This window comes from Adiantum capillus-veneris, chromosome 12, assembly GCF_014529385.1.
Source record: "Adiantum capillus-veneris isolate H3 chromosome 12, ASM1452938v2, whole genome shotgun sequence".
NCBI lineage: Eukaryota > Viridiplantae > Streptophyta > Polypodiopsida > Polypodiales > Pteridaceae > Adiantum > Adiantum capillus-veneris.
This window is the reverse complement of record NC_140942.1, coordinates 75919183-75947181: the sequence shown is the minus strand read 5'-3', so window position 1 is coordinate 75947181 and position 27999 is coordinate 75919183. Positions and strand designations below refer to the sequence as shown.

Below are 27999 nucleotides of genomic sequence, written 5' to 3'. Positions count from 1 at the left end.
TGCTACATGATTAGAAAAAATTGAAGTGTACAAAGTCGATCATGTAGTTAGATGAGTCTAGTTGACTTGTTGATATAGGTGTGCCCTCTACAAAGGCGCCACAAACAAGCTCAAAAGATTATTAATCTTTTAAACTTTTATTTATTAGGATGTGGTCACAGAAAGCACAGTTATCAATTACATATAACTAGCACACCCATGCCAAAATCGATGTAGTTGGCAAAAGACTTGCATAATTACATAAAAGAGGAGTACCTAATGCATGTGTGACTATGTATGAGGCACAATTATTCTATAAAATCATTAATTATTATGCTTAGCATGGCCATTGCCTTACAAAAGGCCTCTTTCAATCAAGCATTCTATTGATTCCATGATAGCATCTTCAATGGGTTTAAGGTTAATCCCAAGGCTCTCTAGTTTACGGATTGACACTTTGAAGACAGGAGCTGATGGTAAGGGCTTATCTACAAAACTGAGCAAGAACCTTTGATTAGACTAAGTCACAGGCCCCACTTAAAACATGTAAAGTTATTGCATGCAAAATCCTACGCTTTCACTAAAATGGAAAAAATGTATTTGTTACACACATTAAAAAACACCATTAAACATTTTCAACTAAGCGATTTATTGTTTCTTAAAAACTGCAAATGCAGCAAGCTAATGTAAAAAAAAAGTATGCTTTCACAATTATTAGGAGTTGCATATGTATGGCGGGCCTTGAAGCTCATAGATTTACTAAACTTTTTGAGATGAAAGGGTAATGCTCTCTCTCTCTCTCTCTCTCTCTCTCTCTCTCTCTCTCTCTCTCTCTCTCTCACACACACACACACACACACATACGCACGCACGCACACACACATATCTGGTCTTGAGTTCAAGGCTCATCATATAGATCTTTGAGGTCTCTTGGGATTGGTCCTTCAACGTTAAAATCTCTCTATATGTCTTCTTCTTCTCTCTTTCTCTCTCTCTCTCTCTCTCTCTCTCTCTCTTTTGTCTTATACCTCTAGGGTACACCCTTTTCCAACCCCATCATCTATGCTAGAAGAAAGTCTCTTGCATTTGTCCTACGGACCCATAAGAAACCTCCTGACGTACGAGCCTCTGATTGGGATGCCCTCCTAGCACAAATCCAAGTGTTACAAGAGGAGAACCTCCTCCTTCGACAACGCCTAGATATAGTTGAAGCACGTCTCGCGAACCTCGCTGAAGCCGAGATGGAGGCAAAGGACTTAAATACCATTCAAGCACAAGTTCAAGAGATCACCGCAAGTCTTCCATCCCATATCCAAGCTCATGTCAACATGGAGATACATGAGTTCAAACGTTGAGATGTTGAATCCCTCAATCTTCGGATTGGCAGACTCCCTCAAGAGTGATACATAGCAGGTAATTTCCACGCTTCAGTATGTCAGCTTGCTAGTTTAATGCCAACAGTCAAGTGGGATACAATGCTCGACACATCACAGGTTCAGCCCATAGCCTCACATGTCACCAAAAATGGTGGCTCTCATGGAATCATACCAATTAAGTCCAAAGTAGCCCGTGATACTATGTTGTATCAATCAAAGAATCTCAAGGACATCGAGTTTTGGTTTGCAGAGGACTTGACTCATATGCAACTCCGATGTAAGAGAGAAGAGCTTACCAAGATTCAAGCCAGAGCACTGGAAAATGGGTAGTCTATTGTGGAAGATGCGCAATCGTTGAGGAATTTCGGTCCACCAAGGCAGCCCCCCATGATACCACATAATTGGTAGTTTTTATTTTGCTTGTAAAAATGGAGTTAGACACTGCCACTAAGTTCTTCCAGGAGATGGCTAGTGGAAAGACCTCTCCATTCTAGGTTGTGGACACCACCCTCTCTCATGTAAAGAGGAGACACTTTCCACCCTCCCCTTCTAGAGAGGAGGAACGGTTTTGTATGCGTCTTTGGTCCCACGGGTCATATGGACAATAATGAATCTCTCTCTCTCTCTCTCTCTCTCTCTCTCTCTCTCTCTCTCTCTCTCTCACGCGTTTTTACCCTTGCAGTAATACTATGTCTATGCTTCATCTACCAAAGATTATCTATGCTTCATCTACCAAAGATTAAATCTTCTATTTAAAGATGACATGTCCAAAACTTAGGATCCTTGATCATGTGCTACTTTCAATTTATTTTACCAACTAAACTCACACTAGATCGTTTCTTTATCTCCCTTCCTTAGCCTGTCAAAAATTCCTTATATTTTATCATTAGCTTAGCATGGTAAAATATGCTTTGTTTTGTTGCAATGAGACAACCCCCCGCCCCCTCGTTCTCACAGAATATCACATTTTATGATGTGGGATTCTTTTATAACTAACGAGAGAAGCTATTGTCATTGAGCAACAAAACGATTCTTTAATATCCTCACATATGCAATTGTGTCACTCAATTCTTGTTAGCCACTGAAACCACTTGTAGCATCGACCGCAAAACATGTGCACTATGATGTTTCCAACCAAGTATTCCCATTTTATGATAGTACTATGTGCAATATCCATGGAATTAGGACCACCCTAAGAAAAATGTTTTCCCCTATGACTTCTATATACATTCATGATCCTCTTTGTACATTCACACAATGACATGATTCTTAGCATGTTATGCTATCTTTCTCCTTCAAGATTTGTCCACATTCTTGCAACCCTAAGCCTAATAGAGATATCAAACTAGGAAATCGGCTTTGCCAACTCTCTCTGTCACAATATTTAGTTCAAATTATTTTGATGTGAGAAATTGCAAGTCAACATATACTGTGTGTAAGTTATAGAGCTTAGTATCACCAAACTTTCATTTAACCTCATGATCCCTCCATTTCTTCTAGGAATGGGGATTGTCTTATATAGAACAGGGTGGTTGAGTGCATTTTTTCTTGGCCATGGTTAAAAACATTTCTTAAAACATACATATTGGCTATTGAATATAGCTTGCATGGGACTAACAACCCATTTTGGACAAAAAAGATGCATCGTGTATTGATTGTAACACCTTATGATTTTTTTATATGGAACTATTGTACACCCTTATGGTCGAGCATCGAAAAATTTAAAAAAGAAAACATTGAACATGGTACATGTTCTAGTTCCACTGCAGTTGCGGTTGATATTAAGTATACAACATAGCTTATATTCGTGTGGCACAACCTATCGCTGAGTAGACTTTTTGGCACATTAGAAATCCATATGCTCATGCATTGATTGCAAACGTTAGTATAATTGTATGACAGAGGAGGACAGTAGAGCCCCCTATTTAAATCCCTTTTCATGACATAGAGAGGGTGTGAATTGGAGAAAGCAAAAGTAGGGATTGATCATCCCAAAATCATTTCTATGAATGCGAGGGTTCAAGAAGAGCAAGCAAATCGATTCTCTTGATCATATTCTCTATAATGGTTACTCAAATTTGATGCTAGAGATTTTTCTTCCCAAAAGTGACATCTATGGATGCTAGGGTGGTTGTTAGAGCTGGTGAATAACAGTAGTTGACTCTCTTGAACATATTCTTTGTAATGGTTTTCCGAATGTCCTATACATGTAAACTGGCCACAATACCCACAAATTGGTCTACTCATTTTTTGAAAAGTTTAATTTCTCTTGCATGATCTAATCTAATTAAGATAAAAAGAACGTGCTTGAGTTCAAACCTCGGGGCAGCCCAATAGCTTACCTTTGTAAAACAGGCTTTGGTAGTTGATAGTGTTTGAGTAAAATCTCTAGCAGTGTCGGGGAATCCATAACTTCTCGTGCGCATAAGTAGCGCCCACTAGCCAATGGTGTCTCGAAAGCTAAGATATGGGCCTCTGCTACATCTCTCACATCCACCCACGCATGAGCAACATTCTGCAGAAATGACCGTTTCCCTACATTGCACACAATGGTATGCCGACATTTCCTTCTGCAATGTAGTAGTGTATATGCTTGTGTGTGTGTGTGTGTGTGTGTGTGTGTGAGAGAGAGAGAGAGAGAGAGAGAGAGATGAATCATAGGCATGTTGTTGTCAAACCTGTTAAGATTTCCATGACAAGCTTTGATGCTGTGTCTAGATTTGGTTGTAGACATCGTCCAGCTATCATTCCTGGGACAATAGTTACAAGGTCAATACCCTTCTCCTTTGCAAAGCACAATGCTGCTTCCTCTGCTAACAGCTTGGACAACCCATACCAAAACTGCACATGTGGAAACAAATAATAAGGTCGTTCTGTGTGTACAATTCACGAAGTTTGGCCGCAAGAATATAAGATATTGGCATGCTGTATAAACGATCTACTGTTAATAGGTTCTTATGCTGAAATGGTAGCCATTTTGTGCCTGTGCATGCGCACGCATGGTTTCTGTCAAATTTTGCTTAGTCAGTCAAAAGCTAGGATGATGGATCCGTGGAAGACAGCAAGTTGAGATCATAGGGAGATTAGAGATTACGCGTTTTGCTCTCCAGTGGCTTTGATCACTCCATGTGCTCTCATAAACAGTTGGCGTCTCTTGGTTGTTTGTAATGCTTGAAACAACTGCTGCCATGGAAGATGTAAGAAGGACTCTTCTCACAGACTTTGACATTGCACATGCACGGAGCACATTTAGGGTCCCCTTCACTGCTGGCTTGATTAGTTCTTCCTGAATAACAGAACAAGCATTACTTTCCGTTAAAAAGCATGCAAAGATGACAATCTATTGTGCTACATTGTGAACAAACTTTCAGCAGTTTAGAGAAAATTAGGAGACAATCTTCATGTAGCAGCCTTTTCTTCGGTACTTGAGATTAAGAAGAATGTGTTTCATTGTGAGGCATGTGCAACACATGGCTGGACGATTGGATTATTCACCAAACTAGTGATGAGATGCAATTAGGGTTACAAACAAGTGAGAAGTGCCTTAGAATGTCTTTTTCTATATCACATGTATGTGTACATACACACATGTATACATTTACAAATAGGAATCGAGACATTTATGACGACTCCTATACCTCTGTATATGTGTATGTACACATCTGTGCAAATTCTGTCATCTTGTTCTCTTTAGTAGGCTTTTAAAGTACAATGTAATACATGTGAGGATCTCAAGATTGCATTGGTGCAAGATTGGATTGAGAAGGTCATGCAGTTGCCTTCAAGATGTAGAGTACATTTTTCAAGTGATGAAAAGAACAAGACAATTATATACGCTTTCTCTATTTTGAGGCATTGTCTCTTTGGAACAGACTTTGTTATTAAAATATTCCATCCAATTCTCGAGGAAGTCTATCAGAGTGCAGATGCATTAGGAAAAATTCCTATCTATGTTACAATTCCAGAATTAACATGCTCTTGGAAACAAGATAGCAGTGGCAGATGCTATCTTGCAAAGACCTCAGGTGCCATCAAAGTGATAACATGGCAGCTAACCAGGAGGTTGATAATTTTGCAATACGCAAGGAGACAAGCTGATGACATCACCGTCATACGGCAGATGCGGACATGGTAAATCGTATGCATATCCATACCCTGTGCTAGCATGGCACTCTAGTTGTAACTTGTAAGTTGTACCGTCATGTCTTGTTGGGGGTGCCTATTTTAGAGGCCATCGCCTCTCCAAGGGAACTACACCTCTCGTCTTTTGCAGGTGATCTGTTAGAGAAGAGAACAATTGTACTACCTTGCTTCAACATGAGATGTGAGGACTGCCTACTTTAGGGGTCAACGCATCTCAAAGGGAACCATGATTCGCGCCTTTTGTAGGTGTTCTCTAGTGAGGTGTTTACAATTAAAGAGTTGTTTCAAGTATGTGTAAACATTACTTGTCTATCTTTGAAGAGCCAATCGGATTCAATGATATTAGAGTTCAATGAGTTATTTTGTTGTGTACAATTCGATCTAAGACTACTCCAATATGGCTACGAAACTCTAGGAGACTATAGGCAAGGACCATTTGGCATGAGGACAAATCTGGACCCTATAAATTTGATTCTGAGAGGTACACAAATTGTGATCCATCTTTTCACAGGTCACGAACATAAACAATCTAACAACACCTCCTATCAAAAGATTAGCATTTAAACTTGAAAATATAACTACTGTAACAGACTTGGACACTCCAAGTCAAGAATCAATTATGACAGCACCAAATAACCACTTCAAAACAATTCACAGATCACAATAGATTTACACTGGCCCGGTGGAGTTCCGTGCCTAGAGATATTGGCCCCAAAGACTGGCGCTCCTTTCGGTATTTCTTTATGTATTAAAATCAACGTCAGAGTACAAAGAGAGGTTAGGGTTTCACTCTCAGACTCTGCGTCCAGATGCTTTGAGAAGTGAGGCCCTCACCCCATATTTAAATGTTACAAGGGATGCCCAAAAGCAGAGCCCCAAAAGCTTGAAAGCAAAAGCAAATTCTCTCTCTCTCAATGAGAGTTAAAATAAAGCAATTCAACTCTCTTTCTCTCATCCAAAATCCTTGCGTAGCAAAAAGCTACGATTTGCGTCGCTCATTTATAAATTATTTAAATTTAAAAAAAATCTTCCACCTTTGCGATTTCCGGAAATTAGGGTTTCTGACAAAAATTAGGGTTAGCGGGAATTTTAGGGTTTCTTGCAAAAATTAGGGTTTCTGCTGTCCGTAGCCACGTCATCACTTTGTGACATACTCCCCTCTTGAAAGGATTGTAATCGACCGCGATTACGCCTGCAAAATCGACAAAAGCCATAAACCGTCTTAGCAGGCACTGACTGTTAGTACCTACGTACTAGGAACACACATCTAGCACATGTACAAAATCGACAGTCACATCTCACGACATCACAGGACATCACATGACATTCAACATTCATTCGGATCTTAGACCGTGATTTATCGGCAATGTAGCTAGCAATCACATCTAGGTCCAATCGGGACCTCATCAATGTCCGATTGACTAACCCCTATTGCAACCATGTCTATTCGAGATCAATCAGACCAAAATGCTGCAGTCATTTCGTCTATCAGTTCCTGCACTCAAAATAAGTCAAGAACAAATCAGTATCATTATTAAGAATTCCATTTCATAAAGTCATCCAGCAGAATACTGTCAGCCCTCAGTATCCCAAAAGCTCAAAGAGACATCGGTGACTTTAGTATCAAAATCAAGGCATCTGTTTCGAGATACCCTCATCTAGCAGAAATTTTAGTTCTGATCCGAGATACAAGACTTCAATAAATCTAAAACCACTGAATTGGCAAATCTCAGATTGCCCATCGGTCTGTAAGTGAAACGATGACGAGAACTGCAACCGCGTGCCAATGTTCTCCCAAATTGCCTTCCAAAACAAACTCATAAATCTAGGGTCTCTGTCGGAGACAATCGTCTCAGACGTGCCATGTAATCGAAAAATCTTCGTGATCATTCTGTGTTCTCGGGAGATCAAAAATAAAATCCATTTCAATATTTTCCCAGGGGCGGGTGGGTATGGGTAAAGGCTATAACAATTCTTATGCCTTATGTCTGTCAAACTTGACCTTCTGGCATACTGCACACAAACTCTTCCACATCCTTTTTGAGTCTCGGCCAAAAGAAGTATCTCTCTACCCCTTCATGGTGGTAGCAATGCCGCGGTGACCCGTAAAAGGTGGACAGTGGCATTCAGTCATAACCTTTTCCCGCAACGGCTGTGTAACGCACAACGTAGTCTTTCTCATCAAGTAGCCTTCCCGAAGGGAGTATCCAGCTATTGTCTCCCCATCCAATATCCATGTGAAAATATCTGCATAATTTGTATCTGTGGCATATTGATCGACCATATCCTCGAAGCTCCTATGATGTATCGCGGAAATAGCCAGAGCCAACGGCTTCCGAGACAAAGCATTTGCCACCACATTCTTTTGTCCCTACACATGGACAATCTGGAAGTGAAACTGTGACAAGATGTTCACCCACCGCATCTGCTTTTTCGAAAGTTGCTTCTGTGGCAGAAGTAGCGCTAACTCTAATGGTCTCAAAAGACAGTAAAATCCGCTCCGAGTAGGTAATCCCGCCACTGAGTAAGAGCATGGATAACCACCAAAAGCTCGTTCTCATAAATCTGTGTTATCATCTCCGGCCTAGAGAACAATCGGCTCTCGTAAGCAATGACATGGCCTTCTTGCATCAAGATCGCACCCAGACTACGACCATAAGCATCACAAAATACTTCAAATGACTTCTGCAAGTCCGGCAAAGTCAAATCTACTCCTGTAGTCAATTCTCTCTCAATGTCTGAAAGGCAGTCACCTCTGTGGATCCCCACGAGAAAGGGACTCCTTTCTGTATCAAGATATGCAAAGGGGAAGCAACCTCTGCAAACTTTCGAATGAACCGTATGTAGTACGAACACAGTCCCAAGAAGCTTTCAACTTCATGGACATTCTTCAAATCGAGCCAATCATGGATAGTGTCTATCTTGGCCGGATCCATTTGCACTCCTATTGCTGAGACAAAGTGTCCCAAAAAAAATGTATCTCTATGATCTCTGTGTTCTGCTTCATTCTTGGAGAAAACAATGATATCATCAAAGAAAGTGCCAACAAATAGCCTGTACTCTTGAAAAATCATGTCCATCATCCGGTTAAATGTCGCAAGAGCATTGGTTAAGCCAAAAGGCATCACCAAAAACTCAAATAACCAAAAAGTCGTCCGAAAGGCTGTCTTGTAGACGTCTCCCAACGCGATTCGGATCTGATGATATCCACTCTTCAACTCAATCCTGCTAAAGCACGAGGATCCCTGTAACCTGTCGAGTATATCATCGATCCTAGGAATCGGAAATCTGTTCTTGATGGTGATTTTGTTGAGAGCGCTATAATCGATGCACATTCTCCAAGATCCGTCTTTCTTCAAATCCAACAACAGGGAGAGCAATACGATGAAGTACTATGCTGGACAAGACCCTTTTCCAAGAGGTCTTTCACAGGGTCCATAATCTTTTCATTCTATACTCGGCTCACACGGTCGGTGGCCGGTTCGGTGGTGTGCTTCCAGGTATCAAGTCAATGGTCTGATCTTCAGGCCCTCTGAAAAACAATCAACATGAGTGTGGAGAAAAATCTTGGCGTTTTTTTGATCAGGTCAAAACATATTCAACCTTTGTCCATCGTTCAGTTCTCTCCCAAAAGAATGAGTAAAGAAACTGAAGTTCATCAAGTACAATTCTCTAAGCCCTTCATTTATCAAAGTCGCTTTCTCGGCTTGGTAGTCAACCACGGCGTAGTTCTTATGGTACAAGGGATCCTGAGTAGAACGTCACTCGCGTGCCCTAAACACCCCTGTCATTGCAAACGAAGTTTGCCAATGCTCGGTGTAATGGCAACATCCCATCCGGGTGCCAGTAGAACTACCTCCGCTTGTGGCGTCAGTCTGTCTGGCGTAATTCCAAATCGAGCCGCCAATTCCAAGTGAAAAGAAGTTGGTCTTGGCTCCTTCAAAAGAGCTTCTTGAGGGTTAACTTTGCCCCAAAAGCGGCAAAGTTTGTACTTTCATTCATTAGATTCGGTGCAGGTCCCACGACATGTGATATCAGTTCTGCTTTTCTATCTGCCTTTTTTGCCACGTTCCTCAGCTGCTCTCGACTCTCAGGCATGTCGTCCTCTTTATCATTCTGTTCTTTCTATGCCTTTTTAGGGCACTTCGCGGAGATATGTCCCTGTTCCCCGCATCCAAAGCACTTCCCCTCTTTGATGAATCGAGCTCGCTCCTGAGGAGTAAGCTTGGATCGTGCATCCTTTTTCTCTGGGTTGCTCTTTTTCTTTCTACTTTCATTCCCAGAAGTCTGTTCGGCTTGTTGTGTCGTGTTCTCATCTGTGAGGTAAGTCAGACTGCCAGAGTGAATGGCAAAGCCCCGCTTCGCATGACTCATCAACTCCTGAATGGAAGTTGACTTCTGTTCCAAGCAGTGATCTCGGATCTCTGTAGGTAGACCCAAGGTAAACCGCTCGATCTGTTCTCTGAACGAGATCTTCTTGAATGAAGAGGCGGGTAGAAAAGAGCTCCAGAATCTTTCACAATAAGCATTGATTGTATCTTTCTTGGTCATCCGAAGATGGTTCCAAGCAGCTCGTATATCTCGTTCATATTCTTGCGTCAACCAAGAAGAAATAAAAAGCTTTTTAAATTTCAGCCATTTACCTGGCGTAGTCTTGTTTAAAAGAAGCGTGGACCACCAAGTACGAGCATTCCCCTTAAAGTAAGAGGCAGCTCTTTGAATCTGAGTGCTCTGAATAGCGTCCTCCCGCGAAAGCGATGTCAAACTGCTGTATAAAAGAGAAAGCCTTCGAAGCATCTGAGTATCCTGAAAAAGTATCAAACTTGATCGAGTGGCCACCTTCCTTAAACTCTCGGACTTTCTTGCTTTTATCTTCGAGAAAGTCATATTGGTTGGCTTTGTAAAAATTCTTCTTGTTCGCATAAAAGTTTCCGTCATCCGAATCTGAGCTGTCTGTAGACGAGTCCTCGGTAGAACTGTCAATCTCTGGGCAAAATTTAGCCTTCTTTGCCTTTTTCTTGCCCTTTCCGAAACTTTGTTTCTTGCTTCGCTTTTTACCTTTTCTGTCTTTTTCGCTCGAATCTGAAGAGCTAGAAGAACTGTCAAAAAAAGAAGAAGAAGAACTGGATACTCCTTCAAATCGAACACGCTTCTTCTGTTTCTTTGCCTTATCAAAAGTTGACTGACGACCCAAATATCTCGGAAAGTCAGTGCTTTTCTTCTTCTTTTTGCCGTGCTTTTTGGCTTTCTTTTGCGCGTCAAAAAGCTGGGCAATCCGTGCATCAACCACCTCTTCTAATTCCTTCTTTGAATATTTCTTGTGAGCAGAAGGTTTCTTGAGAGTGGGTGTAGTGGTTTTCTGCCACTGCTCATGCACTTCCTGAAAAGAAGTCTCGCTCATATATTTTGCAAATTTTGGGTCCTTCGCAAAATTGAGCATCATCTTCGTTGCATCGCCGATCAACTGGCGACGCTCCATCTCTCGCCGCTCCGCCTGAGTAGGTCGAGGCGGGCCATACTCTGCCGGAATCTTCGTTGTGATCCCTACCCGCATCTCCAGATGCAGAGGGAGTCGACTGATCATTGCGTGAAGCCATAGGTGCCGCGGAAAAAAAAATTGGGGATCGGATTTCCCGTAGAAGAGAAATCGGCCGTGCTCTGATACCACTGTAACAGACTTGGACACTCGAAGTCAAGAATCAATCGTGACAGCACCAAATAACCACTTCAAAACAATTCACAGATCACAATAGATTTACACTGGCCCGGCGGAGTTCCGTGCCTAGAGATATTGGCCCCAAAGATTGGCGCCCCTTTCGGTATTTCTTTATGTATTAAAATCAATGTAAGAGTACAAAGAGCGGTTAGGGTTTCACTCTCAGACTCTGCATCCAAATGCTCTGAGAAGTGAGGCCCTCATCGCATATTTAAATGTTACAAGGGATGCCAAAAAGCAGAGCCCCAAAAGTTGAAAGCAAAAGCAAATTCTCTCTCTCTCTCAATGAGAGTTAAAATAAAGCAATTCAACTCTCTTTCTCTCATCCAAAATCCTTGCGTAGCAAAAAGCTAGGATTTGCGTCACTCTTTTTTTTTTTTTTTTTAAATCTTCCACCTCCGCGATTTCCAGAAATTAGGGTTTGCAGGAATTTTTGGGTTTCTGGGTTTCTGTTGTCCGTAGCCACGTCATCACTTTGTGCAACTAAAGCAAATTAAGGCTCACACAACGTAGACACGAATCTCCACCAAATTGACAATGGATATACTCAAAAGAAAGAGCAAGAGGAGAGAAACACAATGAATGGAACGGAACTTGATTGCAGCAGGAGGGCACCACGTGCCAACTGAAAAGAACAACGGAAGAGACTCTTAGCACTTGTCACAAAGTGATGATGTGGCAGGACCACGGCAGACATGGTAGACAGTACGGATGATGACGTGGCAAACAATACGGATTTTTGAAATTTGCGCTGACATGCTAACGTGGCAGACGGTACGAATTTTCGCATTTTGTGTTGACAGGTGTTGACGTGGCAGCCTGTACGGATTTTTGTAAATTACGCCGAGTGCTTTTCTCGCAGATTTTTGGAACAAGTTGCTTTTGGGACTTTTTGCTTTTGAGATTATAGCTTTTGGAGCTCTGCTTTTGGCAACCCTTGTAAGAATAAAAGAACCCTAAGGGCCTCACTTCTCAGAGCATCTAGACGCAGAGTCTGAGAGCAAAGGTTCTTGACGGGAGTTGTACTTTGCTCAAGATTTAATAAAATAAAGAAATATCGAAAGGGCGCCAGGTTTTGGGACCAATACCTCTGGGCACGGAACTACGCCGAGCCGTGTCGTCTCGAACTGAACTGTGATTTAAAGTTGTGAATTATTTTCAGTGAATCTCTCTCTCGTGTCGCGACAGATTCTAGACTTGGGGTGCCCAAGCCTGTTGCAGTGGTATCAGAGCATCAGGCATGTGCTTTTCTCAAAGCATACCGGTCCTATCAAAGAGCAAACAAGGCACTTGGGCAATTGTTATTGAAGGATCTTCGTACCCTGACCCCGGAGTTATCAACCACTCCCACCCTTCGTACATCGCACATCGGGCGCACTCCCATCTTCGTCGCTCTGTCTTACAGGGCATAAAACCATGGATTACATATGGATTCAGACGACTCCATCTGTTATCTCCAAAGCGGGAGGCGGTACGGAAAATTCAAGTGGATTAGCAGGGAATGAGTTCGGGCCACCTCGGCCTTCACAGTATGAACTCATGGAGATGCATCGTCAACAGGACGTTGACGAGTGCGCAAAGCAAATGCTTCAGTTTGCCAAGCAGAAAGCCATTAAGTCGCCAATAAAAACCTGCAATCAAGAAACCTCCTATCCCAAGGATGTTTACTAAAGATGAACTCGAGGACATTGTTGAAAAGCGAGTAAACCAACTATTTGGGTCAAAGGAGAAGCAGTTGAAGAAATGTAACAAGGGAGTTGACTTCCCTGGTTACTTGGGCCAAAAATCCTCTTTTGAGAAAGCAAGAAAACAGAAGAAGCGTGTACGCTTCAAAGCATTATCCAGTTTGTCCTCATCTTTTTGTGATAGCTCAAATAACTCATCCTTTTCTGACTCGAGTGATGAGGACAGAAAGGGCAAGAAACGACGAACAGACTAAAAAGAAGCACTTTTAGAGTAATCAATATGATTTTCTCGACGACAAGGGCAAGAAGGCCAAGGAATTCTAAGGTGGAAAAGCGGTAAAGTTCGAAACCTTTTCAAGGTTTTGAGATGCTCCTAAAGCCTTGGCCTTTATCCAACAATTTGATATAGCATTTTTTGGAGGCCTCTATACAGAGCACTCCAAAATCAGACGAGCACCATCCTTTTTGAAAGGCAATGCACGAACATGGTGGTCCACTCTCTTGTTAAGGAAACAAGCACCGACAAAGTTGCTGAAATTCAAGAAACTTTTTATTTCTTCATGGCTAGTGAGATGTAAGAACCGACTAGAACCATATTCGAATGATCAGGGGTGACACTTTGGATGATTACTGCGAAAGATTTTGGGATACTTTCCTTCCGACCTCTTCTCTCAAGAAGATCAGTTTTAAGGAACAGATTGAGAAGTTTTGTTGTGGATTCCCCAAAGAAATTCGAGACTATTGTCTTGAGAAGAAGTCAGTCCATTCAACAATTGATGGGACATGCTAAGCGGAGATTCGCTATGCATTCGGGTAACTTGAATTACTAGATGAACCTTCGATAGTCAAGACAGAAACAAACGACAAATAGATACACGAACTCTACTAATTGAAGACCAGAAAGATGAATATTTCAAAGCAGGGAAGTGTTTTGAATGTGGAGAACAAGGACATATCGCTGCATAGTGCCCCAACAAGGCACAAGAATCAGGATGACTAACAAAATGGAAATGCAGTGGGACGAGGAGATACTTGTCCAACAGAGATTTTCATTAGAACTTTATGGAGGAATTAACATTATTTTGCTGTATGAATTTATGACATAAGACTTTTTGGAAGAAGATCTTGAATTTTTGGATGAAATCAATGTTGTATGCAAAAGACCTGTTATTTGTGAGCAAATAACACGATTATGAATGAGATGATGATGATGGCTTTGGACAGTGATAGCTCTTGAATGAACCTGAACTGAAAGAGAACGAGGAGATACTCGTTCCGGAACGATATTGACTTTCCAAGACAGGAAAGAGAAAGGTAAAGTGAACGATGGATCTTAAGAACCATCTGGCATTGAATGCGAAATGAATGGAGGAAGACCTAGCAGATACTCCTGGTGTCACAAGACGGACACCACGTGCCAATAAAAAAGAACAGACTGAACAGACTTTTAGCACTTCAATAACAACTGAACTGAAAGAGAGACGACACGCAACACGGAGTGGCGGAATTCCACTCCAGAGTGTATTGGCCCCAAACCTTGGCGTCCCATTCGATATTTCTTTATATTACTTGAACTAAGTACAATGCCGGTACTCGCGCTCTGCACCTTCTCACTGAAGCGTGCCAAAGAATGAGCCCTCTACACATATTTGGAGGCCCTTGGCCTATGAAATGCACTTTACATAAAAAGCCTTTAAACTCAAAAGCAACTAGTCCAAAAATCTAGCATTGGAAATCAGCCACGGAAATCCATACAGACTGCCACGTCATCACTGTCAGCATGCACGCAGAAATCCGTACAGATTTGCCACGTCAACATGTCAGCGCAAAACCCGGAATTCCATACAATTCTACCACATCAGCATGTCAACGCAAAACCCAGAATTCCGTACAAGATGACACATCATCAATCAGTGTGAATTGCGGGATTTTGTACATCTATTGCTTCTGCTTCTTCACTTAGGGTTTAGACCCCTCGGCCGGGATCTGCAAGTCGGCTCCGTTCTTCAGTGGCTTGACACGTCAGCAATTTGTGACATCCCCCCTTCATGAAAGAGAGTAATCGTCCGCAATTACAGTATATCTGCAAAACAACTCAAGTTAGCTCAAAAATTTCCGAGGGACAATGAGTTTGCTCTTTTTTCTGTTAAGGAGTTGGCTTCTCCTTTCAACACTTTTGATCAAGGAGTTGGCTTCTCCTTTCATCCATATCGGAACTCTTGATATTCCGGCGTAGTAAAATTAGCCATCACACCCAGACCGCACTGATCTTCCATGGGTGTCTTGATCCATTAAAATTACATACCCAGGCAATCTGAACCAATTAGAAATATTCAGTGGTTGGCACATCACAATGCAACACAAATGCTCACATATGCATGTTACAGACACAAGAAACAGCGTCGTTGAGTACTTCCCCAAGACAACCAGTCTACAGTATGAAGCTACTCAACGACTATCTCGTCACTTTCTCCGCAAATAACCTAAAAAGGTCCGCCGTGAGCTCAGAGGACTGTACAACCAAACGCTCCCTAGACCGCAACCAGTGTCGCTTGGAGATTCAAGCATACAACCAAACGCTCCCCAGACATCTCGTCTGCGTTGTTCGGAGGTTTTTTAACATACAACAGAACGCTCCCCAGACATCGGCCTGCGTCATTCCGAGGTTTTCAAACATACAACGAAACGCTCCCCTGACATCGGCATGCTTCGTTTTGAGGTTCAAACAATACCAAAAATGTATTTCTCACTTCTCCACCCAGGAGTACAATCACCAATCAATGAAATCAGTATTAAAACCAGAGTCAAACAATTCAAATCGGCACCAAGACAGGTTCAAAAAAAAACCATCCATTTCAAACAAGTTCTCAAACAGATTCTCAGACAAAATTCAAACTTTAGTCGAGCTCGAAAAGTCGACTGACTTTCCATCCTGAAACCTGCACCAAAAATTAGGGTTAGGTTCCTTCCATAAGGTCGTAGCCGACCGCAGCATGATCCACAAACTCTTGAATAGTCGAAACAAGCCTCGATAAGCAATGTTCCTGTGGTAGTGATGGTAGTCCCAAGACCTGGCAGTCACACTGGACCTCCAAAGTTTTTAGCTCAAAAAGAGACACCTACTAAGAGATGTCGAGAAATTTCAAGTTATAATCTTTCTACGGTTTCCATGGCAAGCATTTCAAGATACCCCACTTTGCCAGAAGTTACACTCCGAAGGAAGATGTCAAAAACCATATATCTTCCGGCAAAAAAATTCTTGAAAGCTTGCCAAGTCCTTGGAGTGTGCGGCTTGGTAGCTATAGACTTCCACCACTGCATGGTACATCTTTATGGCTTATGCCCTGTAAGACATGAGCGGTGAAGTGTCACAAAACGGGAGCGTACACGAGCACTTAGAAAATCTGAAAATTATAATTCTTTGAAAACTTGAGAGAAGGGAGAAGATCGACACAGTATTGGGGACCAGAAGATGGGCTGGTCCCCCCCCCCCGTTAAGAGTATTCTTTTATTCAGGGAGAATTCTTATACAAGCACGAGAACCCGAGGAAACCCCTCCGTTCTGTAATCTTAGACCCGAAGGTCGTGCTTTCCCGTAAAGGGCTTGGGCTCAAGGCCGTTCCTTCCCGTAAGGGACTTAGGCGCAAAGCCGTACTTTCCCATAAGGGACTCAGGCGTGAAGCCGTACTTCCCGTGAAGGGCCTTCCCGCGAGACTAGAGATTCTTGCAAAACAAACCACACTAAGCAACAATTCTCAATGCGTATCAACACCTTATACATGTCGCTCCTTGCTCGGAGAATCGACCTCCGTACTCAGTCGTCACGCGAGCACTTGCAAATTCCGTCGCCAGTCTCTGCTCCAGAATCCCAGCGCTTGCACTTCCTGCTGCTTCTGGCTCCCCCAAACTAAAACGCTGGCTACCCTTTTATAGGGTCTGACACCCAGCAGGAATAGGGGTCCAAAAGCAGAGCTTGGCGCTCCTAGAGAGAGGAGAGAGAAAATCGCGTTTTCTAGAGAGAGAGAGAGAGAGAGAGAGAGAGAGAGAGAGAGAGAGAGAGATCGCAATTCAGCCCCCTGCCTTAGTTTTAGCGCTGGCTTTTTTTATTAAGAGCCTTGCTTGCTTTATTTTATTAATAAAGGGGCCGGTCACTTTATAAAATAAAGTGTGAACCTGTTCAAACTTTAAAACTCACTCGGTTAGTGAAAACAATGCTACACGGACACATTCCAGGCGTCCCGAGGTGCAGGACACGACACAGATGCAATGCAGACACAGACTCCTCGCGGGAAAACATCTGTCCTCCCACGACTGTTCCTGCTTTTCGTAAAAAGCTTCATTGAACCCATCTTTATTCTTGTGCTTGCCTTCTTACGCGTACTTTCTTACTCAGTTCGGATTTCCTCCTTAGCCTACGGGTTGCCCCCTTACTGATGCACCCGTCACCCATCATGTGACGCATCAGGGGCACTCGTAACCCGGCCCTTTCCACCGAACTTACGGAAACTCCTTCGCGATGTTTACCGTCACCAATCAAATGACACATCAGAATTGTCCGTTCTTGATAGCGGTTCCTGTAGCTACAATCTTTTAACAGTTCTTAGTGCGCATAATAAAATATCATAAAAAGAGATTAATCATTAAAAATAAGAAAATAGTCCAATTAGCAACATGAAGAAGGGAGCGCGCCCGATGCGCAATGAAGTAAGGGTGGGAGTGACTAATAAGTCCGGTGTTGGGACCCGAGGATACTTCGAATAAAATTCCAGTAGACTTTTGGAAGCGTCGGTTTGCTCTGTCTGCTCTTTTGTAGGACCAATATGCTTTTAGAAAAGCACACGCCTGAAGCTCTGATACCACTATCACAAAATGGGTACATAGAAAAGAATAGACTGAACAGACTTTTAGCACTTCAATAACAACTGAACCACGACACACGACATGGAGTGGCGGAATTCCACTCCAGACAATATTGGCCCCAAACCTTGACACCCCCTTCGGTATTTCCTTATATTACTCGAACTCAGTACAATGCCAATACTCGCGCTCTGCATCTTCTCACTGAAGCGTACCAAAGAATGAGCCCTCTGCACATATTTAAAGGCCCTTGGCCTATGAAAAGCAGTTTACATGAAAAGCCTTTAAACTCAAAAATAACTGGTCCAAAAAACTGGCGTTGGAAATCAGCCACCGTAAATCACGAAAATCTGTACAAGCTGCCAATCCAACGTGTGGAGGGGGGCTCCATGGGCCATCCGTATGTGGGACCCGTGCTCGAATCCAGTGAAGCAACAATTCCTTCCAGGGCTATCACGTGCGCACTTCACTTACGCTACGTGGACATGCTTCTGCTACAGTCTAGCATGAGTCATTAGCTTAGAACCTACTACCTAGCTTGGCACCTTTGTGAGCCTCTAGAAGGACGTGCATGTCCAAGCCGGTCATAGTTGCATACCCTCTCTTGCATAGGACAACATTTCAGCATGTAGGAAATTTGCCGCGTGAACCACCTCTTAGCACCTTATTTTTTAATAAAAGATTTTCAGCCTATTCCTCACTTGGTCGCAGGGGCATCGGTGTGCGTGCTCGACCCAGCCTGTGCCTCCTATATAAGGAGGCTTTGGGCGCTAGCACTTGGCAAAAGGGGCAACAGTAGCAAAGGAACTTGCAGACTTGGAATTGTAGGCCAGCACCTAGCGTTTTCAGCCCTTTCTCACCAACGTTTTCACCCAGCATGACCAGCGTTTTTCAGCCAGTATGATCAGCGTTTTCATCCATGAACGCCAGCAAATTCTAGACGTCATTGTCCTCGACGATAGCTTTCAGCCCTAGCCTCGTCATTGGTTGCAGTTCCTAGCATCGCTAGCAGTACCGGTAGTCAGTCATAGCGTCGTCGTCACCGTCATCAACACAATACCCCAACACCTAGTACCCCTTGTGCCTTGACTTGGCATAAGGATCCACACACCCATCAGTACCTCGTTGTTGACATCATCGTCATCGACATAGACCCATCAGTACCTTGTCGTTCACATCATCGTCAGCAACAAAGAGCCATCAGTACCTCGTCATCGACATCATTATCGTCAACATAGACTCCATTAGTACCTCGTCGTCGACATAGACTCCAGCAATACATCGTCGTCGTCGTCGACAGAGAACCCATCAGTACCCCTTGGTACCTGTCAGTACCTCCGTACCCCGCAGTACCCATCAATACCCAGTAGTACCCAATATCAGAAGCATCAGTACCAGTACCCAGCGTCAGTGGCATCAATACCCATTAGAAACAGCATCTCAGTATTTAGCATCATTGTATGAGCATTGTGTAAGAATAAAGAAAGTACTTGGCAACAGAGCAAGGGGGCCCTTGAGGGTTTGGGACCAGCTTCGGTGTCGTCTCTTTTCTCTCTCTCTTGTGTCTCTCTCTTTCTTTCAGTTCAATTCAGTTCTTTCAAGAGAAGTAAAGTGTCCCTTGTTTTGTGCGGAGTACTAGATCTAAGCTAAATCCTTAACACTTTCGCTGCACCTGACAAGGGCTCTTTCCCTAGAAGGGCTCTACTTTGCCGTGTTGGGTCGATAATCGCCAACCCTCCTCGAGAGCAAGGTAAAGAGATGACATACCAGGAGACCTTGGCCCAAGCCTTGCGAGTCTCGCCCTAACCACGAGAAGTTCCTAATCAGCCGCTCCAAATGTCACTAGGCCCAAAAATAGCTGACCAAAATGTCCCATATCTGCCTTGCAGAACGTGTCCACATCGCCGAATGCGGCTCTCACAACGATGATGCTCTTGTAGGATAATAATATCAATAGGTCCACCCACAAGGCATCTCTGGAGCTCCCGTCTCAAACGACATCAATGGCGTACAAACTGTGGTCCTCCAAGACCCTAGTTATTCCATGAGACCATCCTCATGGGGTCAGTGAGAGAAGATAGATGATGCTACAGCAGCTAGGTAAGCAATCTTCGAGGCCGGTTTGGTTGGGAAATAATCCGCATCCAATGCCACCCCGAGACAAAAGAGATCGCATCACATGCCCCACAAAGATCCAAGATGCCTGTAGAGCTCTCTAAGCCACATCCTCTACCCAAAAGTCCTATACATAGCAAGAGGAGAACTGCACGTGCAAAAAAGTGAACAATAATATGTGCAACCTATGGCATCGGGCAAAGTCACTATGAACTTGGCCAAATGCTAGAGGGTCTGCACCAAATCAGTGATCGCAAGGTCCCCCGTATGATGGGAGGACTCAAGGGCCTGAGTTTGGAGCAAATCAAGTAAGGGGAGATACTCCCGCCTCAGGCTTGGGAAACAAGCTGAGATAGGAAGATTTGGCGCCTCCTCAAGCACATCTGAAGTCAGGACGAAGTCGTGGTGCCACTATCTGAAGCAAGCTCGAGCAGCCCGTTTGTCGAGTAGGCTCATCAAGATCACTTTGGCTGCCCTTTCTAGAGACGTAAACTCTATTTGGTAGTAACCTCTCCCAAGAATCTGCACATCTATGGAGCCGGGAGGGGGGGTTTGTGTGGCAAAGCAAAGCAGGGAGAGGGCGGACGGGCTACGCGAGAAGGGGCACGGGGAGGTAACGTGAACCGGAGGGGGGGGGGGGGGGGGGGGGGGGGGGGCAAATAGGATCAGAAGGGGGAGGGGTGCGCGATGGCGAGGTCCGAGGAGCAACAGTGAGCGTATTTGTTCCTAGCACCCATGGCATTGTTGGGGTTAAGCCCAGCTTGACGAGTATGAGCATATGGGGAAAGCCCCTAGCCTACTAGGATTGAATAGATCATGATTTGGTCCAATGGGAAGGAAGCGCAACTTCACTAGCCAATAGATTCAACTAATCTCATCCCCTCTGGCGGCATGCACCATACCTCACCTTTGAAGCCTCGCCTCTGTTGATGGCACCTCTATTCAAATCCCCTCTTAGAATGTGGCATTGCAAGAACTGCAACCGCTGCTCTTCTTGCGCCCAAGCCACCATCTCCATCTCTTATGCAGAAATAGACCCACCTTGGCCGTTTGCACCGGCCAAAGAGCTGCTATTGCTTCTAGGAATGCCAGTGGAAGGGTCGCCGATCCCCAGAGCATTCATGCCCGCTACCCGTAAAACTTTGAGAATCGCTGCCTTGTGTCTCGCCTTTTTGAGGTGCATATGTGTCATTGCGATGGAGATTAGCCCGTAAAACTTTGAGAATCGCTGCCTTGTGTCTCGCCTTTTTGAGGTGCATGTGTGTCATTGCGATGGAGATTAGAAGCAGAATCAGACCATATTCCAAGCTGTAGCACCTTGCTCATCAACAAAGGCAATCAGGAGGGTACCTGTAACAAACTTGGACACCCCAAGTCAAGATTCTACCGAGACATAGCAGAGATTCACTTCAAAATAGTTCACATAAGACGACACAGCCCAACGTAGTTCCGTGCCAAGAAGTATTGGCCCCAAATTCCATCTCTTGAAGGTCGTACTCAGTAGGCCGAGGTGGCCCGTACTCTTCCTCTGTATATTAGGTTGAATCTTCTTCGTGATCTCCTCCCGCATCAGCAGATGCAGAAGAAGTCGACTGATTCTTTTCAGAATCCATAAGTGTCGCGACAAAAGGATCGGATTTCCCGGTAGAAGAGAAATCGGCCGCGCTCTGATACCACTGTAACAAACTTGGACACCCCAAGTCAAGATTCTACCGCAACACAACAGAGATTCACTTCAAAACAATTCACAAAAGACGACACGGCTCGACGTAGTTCCGTGCCAAGAAGTATTGGCCCCAAAGACTGGCGCCCCTTTCGGTATTTCTTTTTATATTAATCTGTGTGCAAAGTACAAGAGAGTCTGCGAGTACTCACTCTCAGACTCTGCGTCCAGATGCTCTGAGGAGTGAGTCCCAAAGGACTTATTTACTCTTACAAGGGATGCCCAAAAGCAGAGCCCCAAAAGTTAAACTCAAAAGCTTTCAAAAATAAAGCAAATTGTCCCCAAAAGCTTTCAACACTAATTCAGCCAGCCAAAAACAGCAATGTAATTTCCGAAAATCTGTACGACATGTCAACGCTTTTTACGGAACGTCTGTACAATGCCACGTCAGCATGTCAGTGGATTTTGCGGAGATCAGTACAACTCAAAAGCTTTCAAAAATAAAGCAAATTGTCCCCAAAAGCTTTCAACACTAATTCAGCCAGCCAACAGCAGCAATGTAATTTCCGAAAATCTGTACGACATGTCAGCGCTTTTACGGAACATCCGTACAATGCCACGTCAGCATGTCAGTGGATTTTGCGGAGATCTGTACGACTGTCACGATTGTGACTATGTTGCAGTATTACATCTCTTCCTAGTTGCAGATACGCGAAGTGCCATGCCAAGGAGGACCTCTGCGCTTGGATGGTCACACCCCTTCGCCCAAAAGACATACCTCTTCGCCAAAAGCCACACTCCTTTGACGACTGGTCACACCCCTTCGCTCTACGGGTGCGACTCTTCGCCCAATGGTTGCAGCTCTTCGCCGAAAGGATGTGTCTTTATGTCTAAAGTCATGTCTCTTCACCAAGAGACGTGTCTTTTCATTTGTGTCTATTCGTCTCCTATATAAGGAGCCCTTGTATCACACACATTCAATCAATCAAACACAGAGTCTTCTAAGTCTTGTTCTAAGTTCAGTTTCAGTTTCTTAAGTCTTAATCATGAGTTTAAGTACTTAATTAAGGATTAGCGACTAGAATCCTTACAACGACACTGCCACGTCAGCCTGTCGGCACTTTTCACGGGAGTCTACCAGCAATGTGTGTGTGTCGGGGGGCCTGCCACGTCACCAGTTTGTGACAGCACCGTCCTCGCGGGTCCATGGCCCTTTCTTAATGGAATCGCTTGCAAAAGAATTATTCCCCCAATGGATGCTACTCACTTCCTCCCTAATTCTTTTCTCTCTGAAGCCCCCCTCTCTTCTCTTGTGCTTGCTACAATCGCTTCCTCTTCCCCTGCAGACTTTCATGCTTCAAGCAGGTGACAACTGTCCCAACTGAGCCCGCCACCACACGCAACTCAGCAATGGTTCCGTGGTCATCGACTTAACAAAAATATGGAAGTGCCCCAAGGCATTCAAAACTTAAGGGTGGGATCCCGTGTTGTTTTGCTTCAAGCATGGCTAAAGCCTCCTTCCCGTGGTCAAGCTCTCTTAAGGCAAAGAACCCTCCTCACCACCTTGGCTCGGGCCCAAGAACCTCTTCATATAGTGCAATGCGAGAGATCTCTTGCCAAGATTTTTTTTCAAGCACATTAAGTTTCGCCCACAAAACAATGTATGTCCAAATTGTGCATCCTTCAAGTTGGCACATAATATGTATGCAATACATGTGCATGAAGGCACTTGTACACACAAGCATGGGTTTAGACATTGTTGACAAAGGACTGGTAACACCGCCCATTCATGTATGCGCACACAAGACACAACACATGGATGCAATACATGTGCATGAAGAAAGTTGTACACACAGGCATGGGTTTAGACATTGCTGACAAAAGACTAATAAGACCGCCCATTCATGTATGCGCACACAAGACACATCAGATGGAATGTATGTGTGCTTCTGCTTGTTAGCTATGAAGCTTGCACTCTCGACCAATCGGACCGATAAACATCAAGAACAAGACCATGAAGACGAAGACGAAGACGAAGAAGACCCAATGATGATGAAGCATGAAGATCGATCCACTGCACGCCATCAACAACACATGGAATGTATGTGTGCTTCCGCCCATCGGCTATGAAGCTTGCACTCTCGACCAATCAAACCGATAAACATCAAGAACAAGACCATCAAGACGAAGACGAAGACGAAGAAGACCCAATGATGATGAAGCATGAAGGTCGATTTGTTGCACGACATCAACAACATACAGATGAATGAATGATATAAATTTGTATTACTTACAGAACTACCTTGTAAACCTAGCATAGGAGATTAAAAACACCTTTTGAATCATGGTAATGAATCTATGTAGAACCACCACGATTAATCAATGTTTTACATGCCTTGATGTGTTAGTAGTATCCTAAGAGTACACTACCCACAATAACCACAACCCATGAGCCATGAGCATTATATCATTCGTAAAACTCCCCAAGTTTGGTTTAAGGGGGCGTTTGTTGGGGTTAAGCCCAACTTGACGAGTATGAGCATATGGGATTTCCCCTAGCCTACTAGGATTGGATAGATAATGATTGGGTCAAATGGAAGGAATCGCAACTTCACTAGCCAATAGATTGAAGTTTTTAAACGTATATAGGAGGCTCATTGTAATTTGCAGCGGAAGTGATTGATGGTGAATGCTTAGGATGAGTGCTCATTGAAATACTCAAGGTTTCTTTTATGTGAGAGATGTGTAATAGACTAGAGAGAGAAGAGAGAATGATACTATGAGAGAGAGAGAGGACTAACACCAGATGGGGTTCCAAACCCCCCACCAAGCCCCCCCCCCCCTCTCTATCGCTAGAGAGGTATTTGCTTTAGATTGCACAAATGCTGATACAATGGTCCTAGATGTTGATAAAAAAGAGCAATGTAAGGGGCCCTAGGGTCCTGGGAAGGCACGAAACCGGCTGCGGGAAAATACCCAAGGCAGGCAAGAGCCTACATGGCAATGGAACAAAGCTAAAACCCGAGCTAAACATGACTACACACATCCCGACATGAGAAAACAACCTCACACTGGCTGGGCAAAGCCACAAAACAGCCCTCACTCTCTAACACTTGTCCCTGGGAGATACTAGGACCGTAACTCTAACATGCACGTAGGTAATAATATTCAGGAGTATGTAGTAGCAGGTCGCGTGGAAATACATCCAAGACTTTTTGGTAAATAAGCAAAGAGCAGAGTTGAAAAGGAGAGAGAACTTCGTGTAGGAGGAAGAGCTTGTGGTGACGAGATAATCACACTCCCCATTGGCGGCGGGTTTAAATAAAGAGGCAGGGAAGGCTAACCGCCCTTGAAGGTGAACCGCCTCAAGCGGCGGAATTTCCCAGTGAGCTTACCTCTCAGATTTGCCAGTAATTGGGGAGTTTTCAGGTTTTTAGGCTAGAGCTTGAGAGACATGTTGGAGCTTTTGAAGCTCGCGTCATAACAAGGGAATTTTGGAGGCTGGGCGGTGAGAAACTTAACGCCCTGCCGCGTGAGCTCAATCAGCACGCATCTGCCGCCGAAGGGCCTGGGCCCTGCCCATGTGCATTGAAGCCTCCACTGCACGGCCCACTGTGTGCCTGTCTGTAGGCTGCCGCCCAGCCAGCTGCCTATGCGTCCTGCCGCTTAGGGTGGTCCAAATGGACACAGCTGCTGCGCGAGTGTCTGCTGCTTGCCGTGCTGCAGTGGCAATGGGCAGGGAGCAGGGAGCATGCTGCCTTGCATTACGGGCACTGGGCAATGAGTATGCTGTATAGGCAAGCAACAGGAGCAGCAAATCATGCAAATTATGCTGGAACATGGTCAGTTTGAACCTACAATCTGCGGACAGCATATGCACAACTACTCCTGAAGAGAAGCTATGTGCACTTGGTGCAAAGCAGCTGCATAGGACAGCCTTGTTCACATCATGTGTTTGCAACGTGTGCCAGAGAATTAGGTAGGTCAAGGAATCCTACTACTCAGGTATTGAAGCAAGATGACAAGCAATCCAATCTGTGATTATGTGCGTGAAAACCTTCAATTCCATGTAATTCCTGCAACATATACCCCATAATGAGAAAGGCCTTTCACCAGATGTGCATACAGAGGAACCGTTATATCCTTGGAGTGGCCAGCCCCATAAGGAGTCCTCATGCCACGTGGGCACATGACTGCGAAGAGGCGAAAACCAAAGACACACCTTGCATCCATGTGACGACAGCTAGCATCAACGTCCACACACGACAATCCATGTGCCTAAAACATGAAAGACTTAACGATGGACTCACACCATCAGCTTGCATGTGCCCCCTCTCTTGCTAGTAGCACCCATACCATCCTATGCAAGAGGGTAGAGAGCGTGTCAGGCTACACCATCACGACCGTAAAAGCTCTAATGGTTTTTTGCACGTTGCCATGTCGTATGTAGGAGCAGGAAGAAGCTCTAATACCAATGTTAGTCCCTCATTACATTCATCCACTCACGCATAGACGAGCATGGAGAGCGGACATCAGGCTCACCTCCCAGCCATAAAGCCAATACGGGATCACCCCGGAGCGTGGGAGCCAATGTTAGTCCCTCATTACATTCATCCACTCACGCATAGACGAGCATGGAGAGCAGACATCAGGCTCACCTCCCAGCCATAAAGCCACAGCCAACGAGCTTGCCTCTACCACAAGGGCTCGTCTCCCATACCACCAGTCCCACACCGCTACGGGTGTGCGGGTAGAGCGGCCAAGGACTTAGAGTCTAAGTGTGATGATCACATAAGATAGCTCACAATGAGCCCGAGGTCCTATTTATAGGATTCCTTAAACCACCCTAACCATAGGGCTAGGCTGCAACATTATCCATTGTACCAGTCACCATGTCATCATGATATATGCAATCTCTATCTTTGCTCTTGGGTCAAGTCTATGGACTGTGCATTGTGACACGTCACACATATACAAACTTTTAAACTGCATTGAATCAGCTATGATTCAGAACAGGCACAATCCAAAAGTTGTAAGGGCTATTTGCTACATCGAAACAAAGAAAGTTGTGGGTGAAGTACCTCTGGATTAATAGTTACCATGTTGACTGGTGAAGCTGTATGAAAGACCCCCTCACAATTCTCCACAATGGTGTCAAAACACCCTTCATCCAGAAGATCTGCTTTGAAAAGTTCCAGCCTCTCTCTTCCGTGTGCCAGACTGAATAAGTGTGCCGTCTTTGTGAAGTCGTCTGCGACATAAATTATTCAATTGATTGTCAGCTATATACACCTCAGTTTAAAACCTTTTGTCTTTGATTGATTATATTGGTTGCAAAATCAAGGAAATCATAGTTACCTCCAGGATTAGGCAAAATGAATATTGACCCAGTTTGTTTATAAGGACATATATAGGTTTCTCTCACTCTCTCTCCCTCTCATACGCACACTTTTCTTTTGTAATCTTTGGGATTAATTTACAAGTGGGAAACCTTAAGGCGAGGAAAACCCACAGAAAAGACCATATATAAAAGAAGCGTTCATCAGCAAAAAGCTAAAAGCATTCATATGAAAGTTGATGCATGTCTGAAGTGATATCACCAACTTCCCAGGCAAAACGTAAAGATAGCCTGAGGGAAAGCTTGAAAAACTGAAAGGGATCTGCATCAGCACGAGACCAGTCACCACACACAAACGAATGTGTGCACACAGTGTATCCTGGATTCATCGAGCTGTACATGTATATATTTGATTTATTGGCACTGCCTTTCGAGAGAAAGGGCATACTTTTCTCAAACCGTGCCATGTGGGTGGAAAGAAATAGGAGGCCTCTCTCTCTCTCTCTCTCTCTCTCTCTCTCTCTCTCTCTCTCTCTCTCTGTGCGTCCATCGAAAGGCAGTGCCATCGTCTGCCTCGGCAGACGCCTTGTTCATTTACGGGTCTTTTGTAAAGTTATAGTGAAGTTGTCCAATGCATATGCGCATACCAGGATCACGCACAGTAGCCCGGACGTGATAGCCACGCTCGAGCAGAAGCTTGATCAACCAAGAAGCTAAAAATCCAGAACCTCCAGTCACACAGACGTGCACCATCTGCCTGCACATCTTGTTCAGAATAGAGAACCTTGTTTTTAGCAATTCTTAATAACAGCACATGCATGTTTTGGAGCATCTGATAGACATTACCAACCCTGCACTACAGAAGGAAAGGAATGTGCTCGCAGGAAAATCCAAAGCTGAGACTCCTCTTTCCTCTGCGTGCGTGTGGGGATAAGTTTGAATGGTTTGAGCTCGAGACGCGTTGTATGTCTGTGTGTGTGTGTGTGTGTGTGTGTGAGAGGGAGGGCTTGAACTCGTCAACTGTTCTGTTATTATTTTTATTTTGTTACATTAGCCTACTGTGCCCTTTTATAAGCAAAATCATTTGTTCAGACTGAAAGGACCACATATTCTCATCAAAGAGACCA

At 44.1% G+C, this 27999-nt stretch overlaps 1 protein-coding gene across 6 annotated transcripts; it reads right to left on the bottom strand.

The window, feature by feature from the left end:
* Window positions 1–3: 3 nt before the first annotated feature.
* On the bottom strand, window positions 4–27879 carry LOC147445973 (phenylacetaldehyde reductase-like). Of its 6 annotated transcripts, none has more exons than XM_086525300.1 (7): window positions 27719–27850; window positions 27520–27629; window positions 26616–26785; window positions 4450–4641; window positions 4034–4196; window positions 3698–3890; window positions 4–475 (listed from the first exon to the last, which is right to left on the bottom strand). In XM_086525300.1, exons 2-7 carry the CDS (start codon window positions 27623–27625, stop codon window positions 334–336), a joined length of 966 nt encoding a protein of 321 aa, XP_086381426.1. In that variant the 5' UTR covers window positions 27626–27629; window positions 27719–27850; the 3' UTR covers window positions 4–333. The 6 variants fall into 6 exon arrangements, with proteins under 6 accessions (XP_086381426.1, XP_086381424.1, XP_086381425.1 ...); XM_086525298.1 differs by having other exon boundaries at window positions 27520–27637; window positions 27723–27850; XM_086525299.1 differs by having other exon boundaries at window positions 27520–27637; window positions 27719–27827.
* Between the last annotated feature and the right edge of the window lie 120 nt (window positions 27880–27999).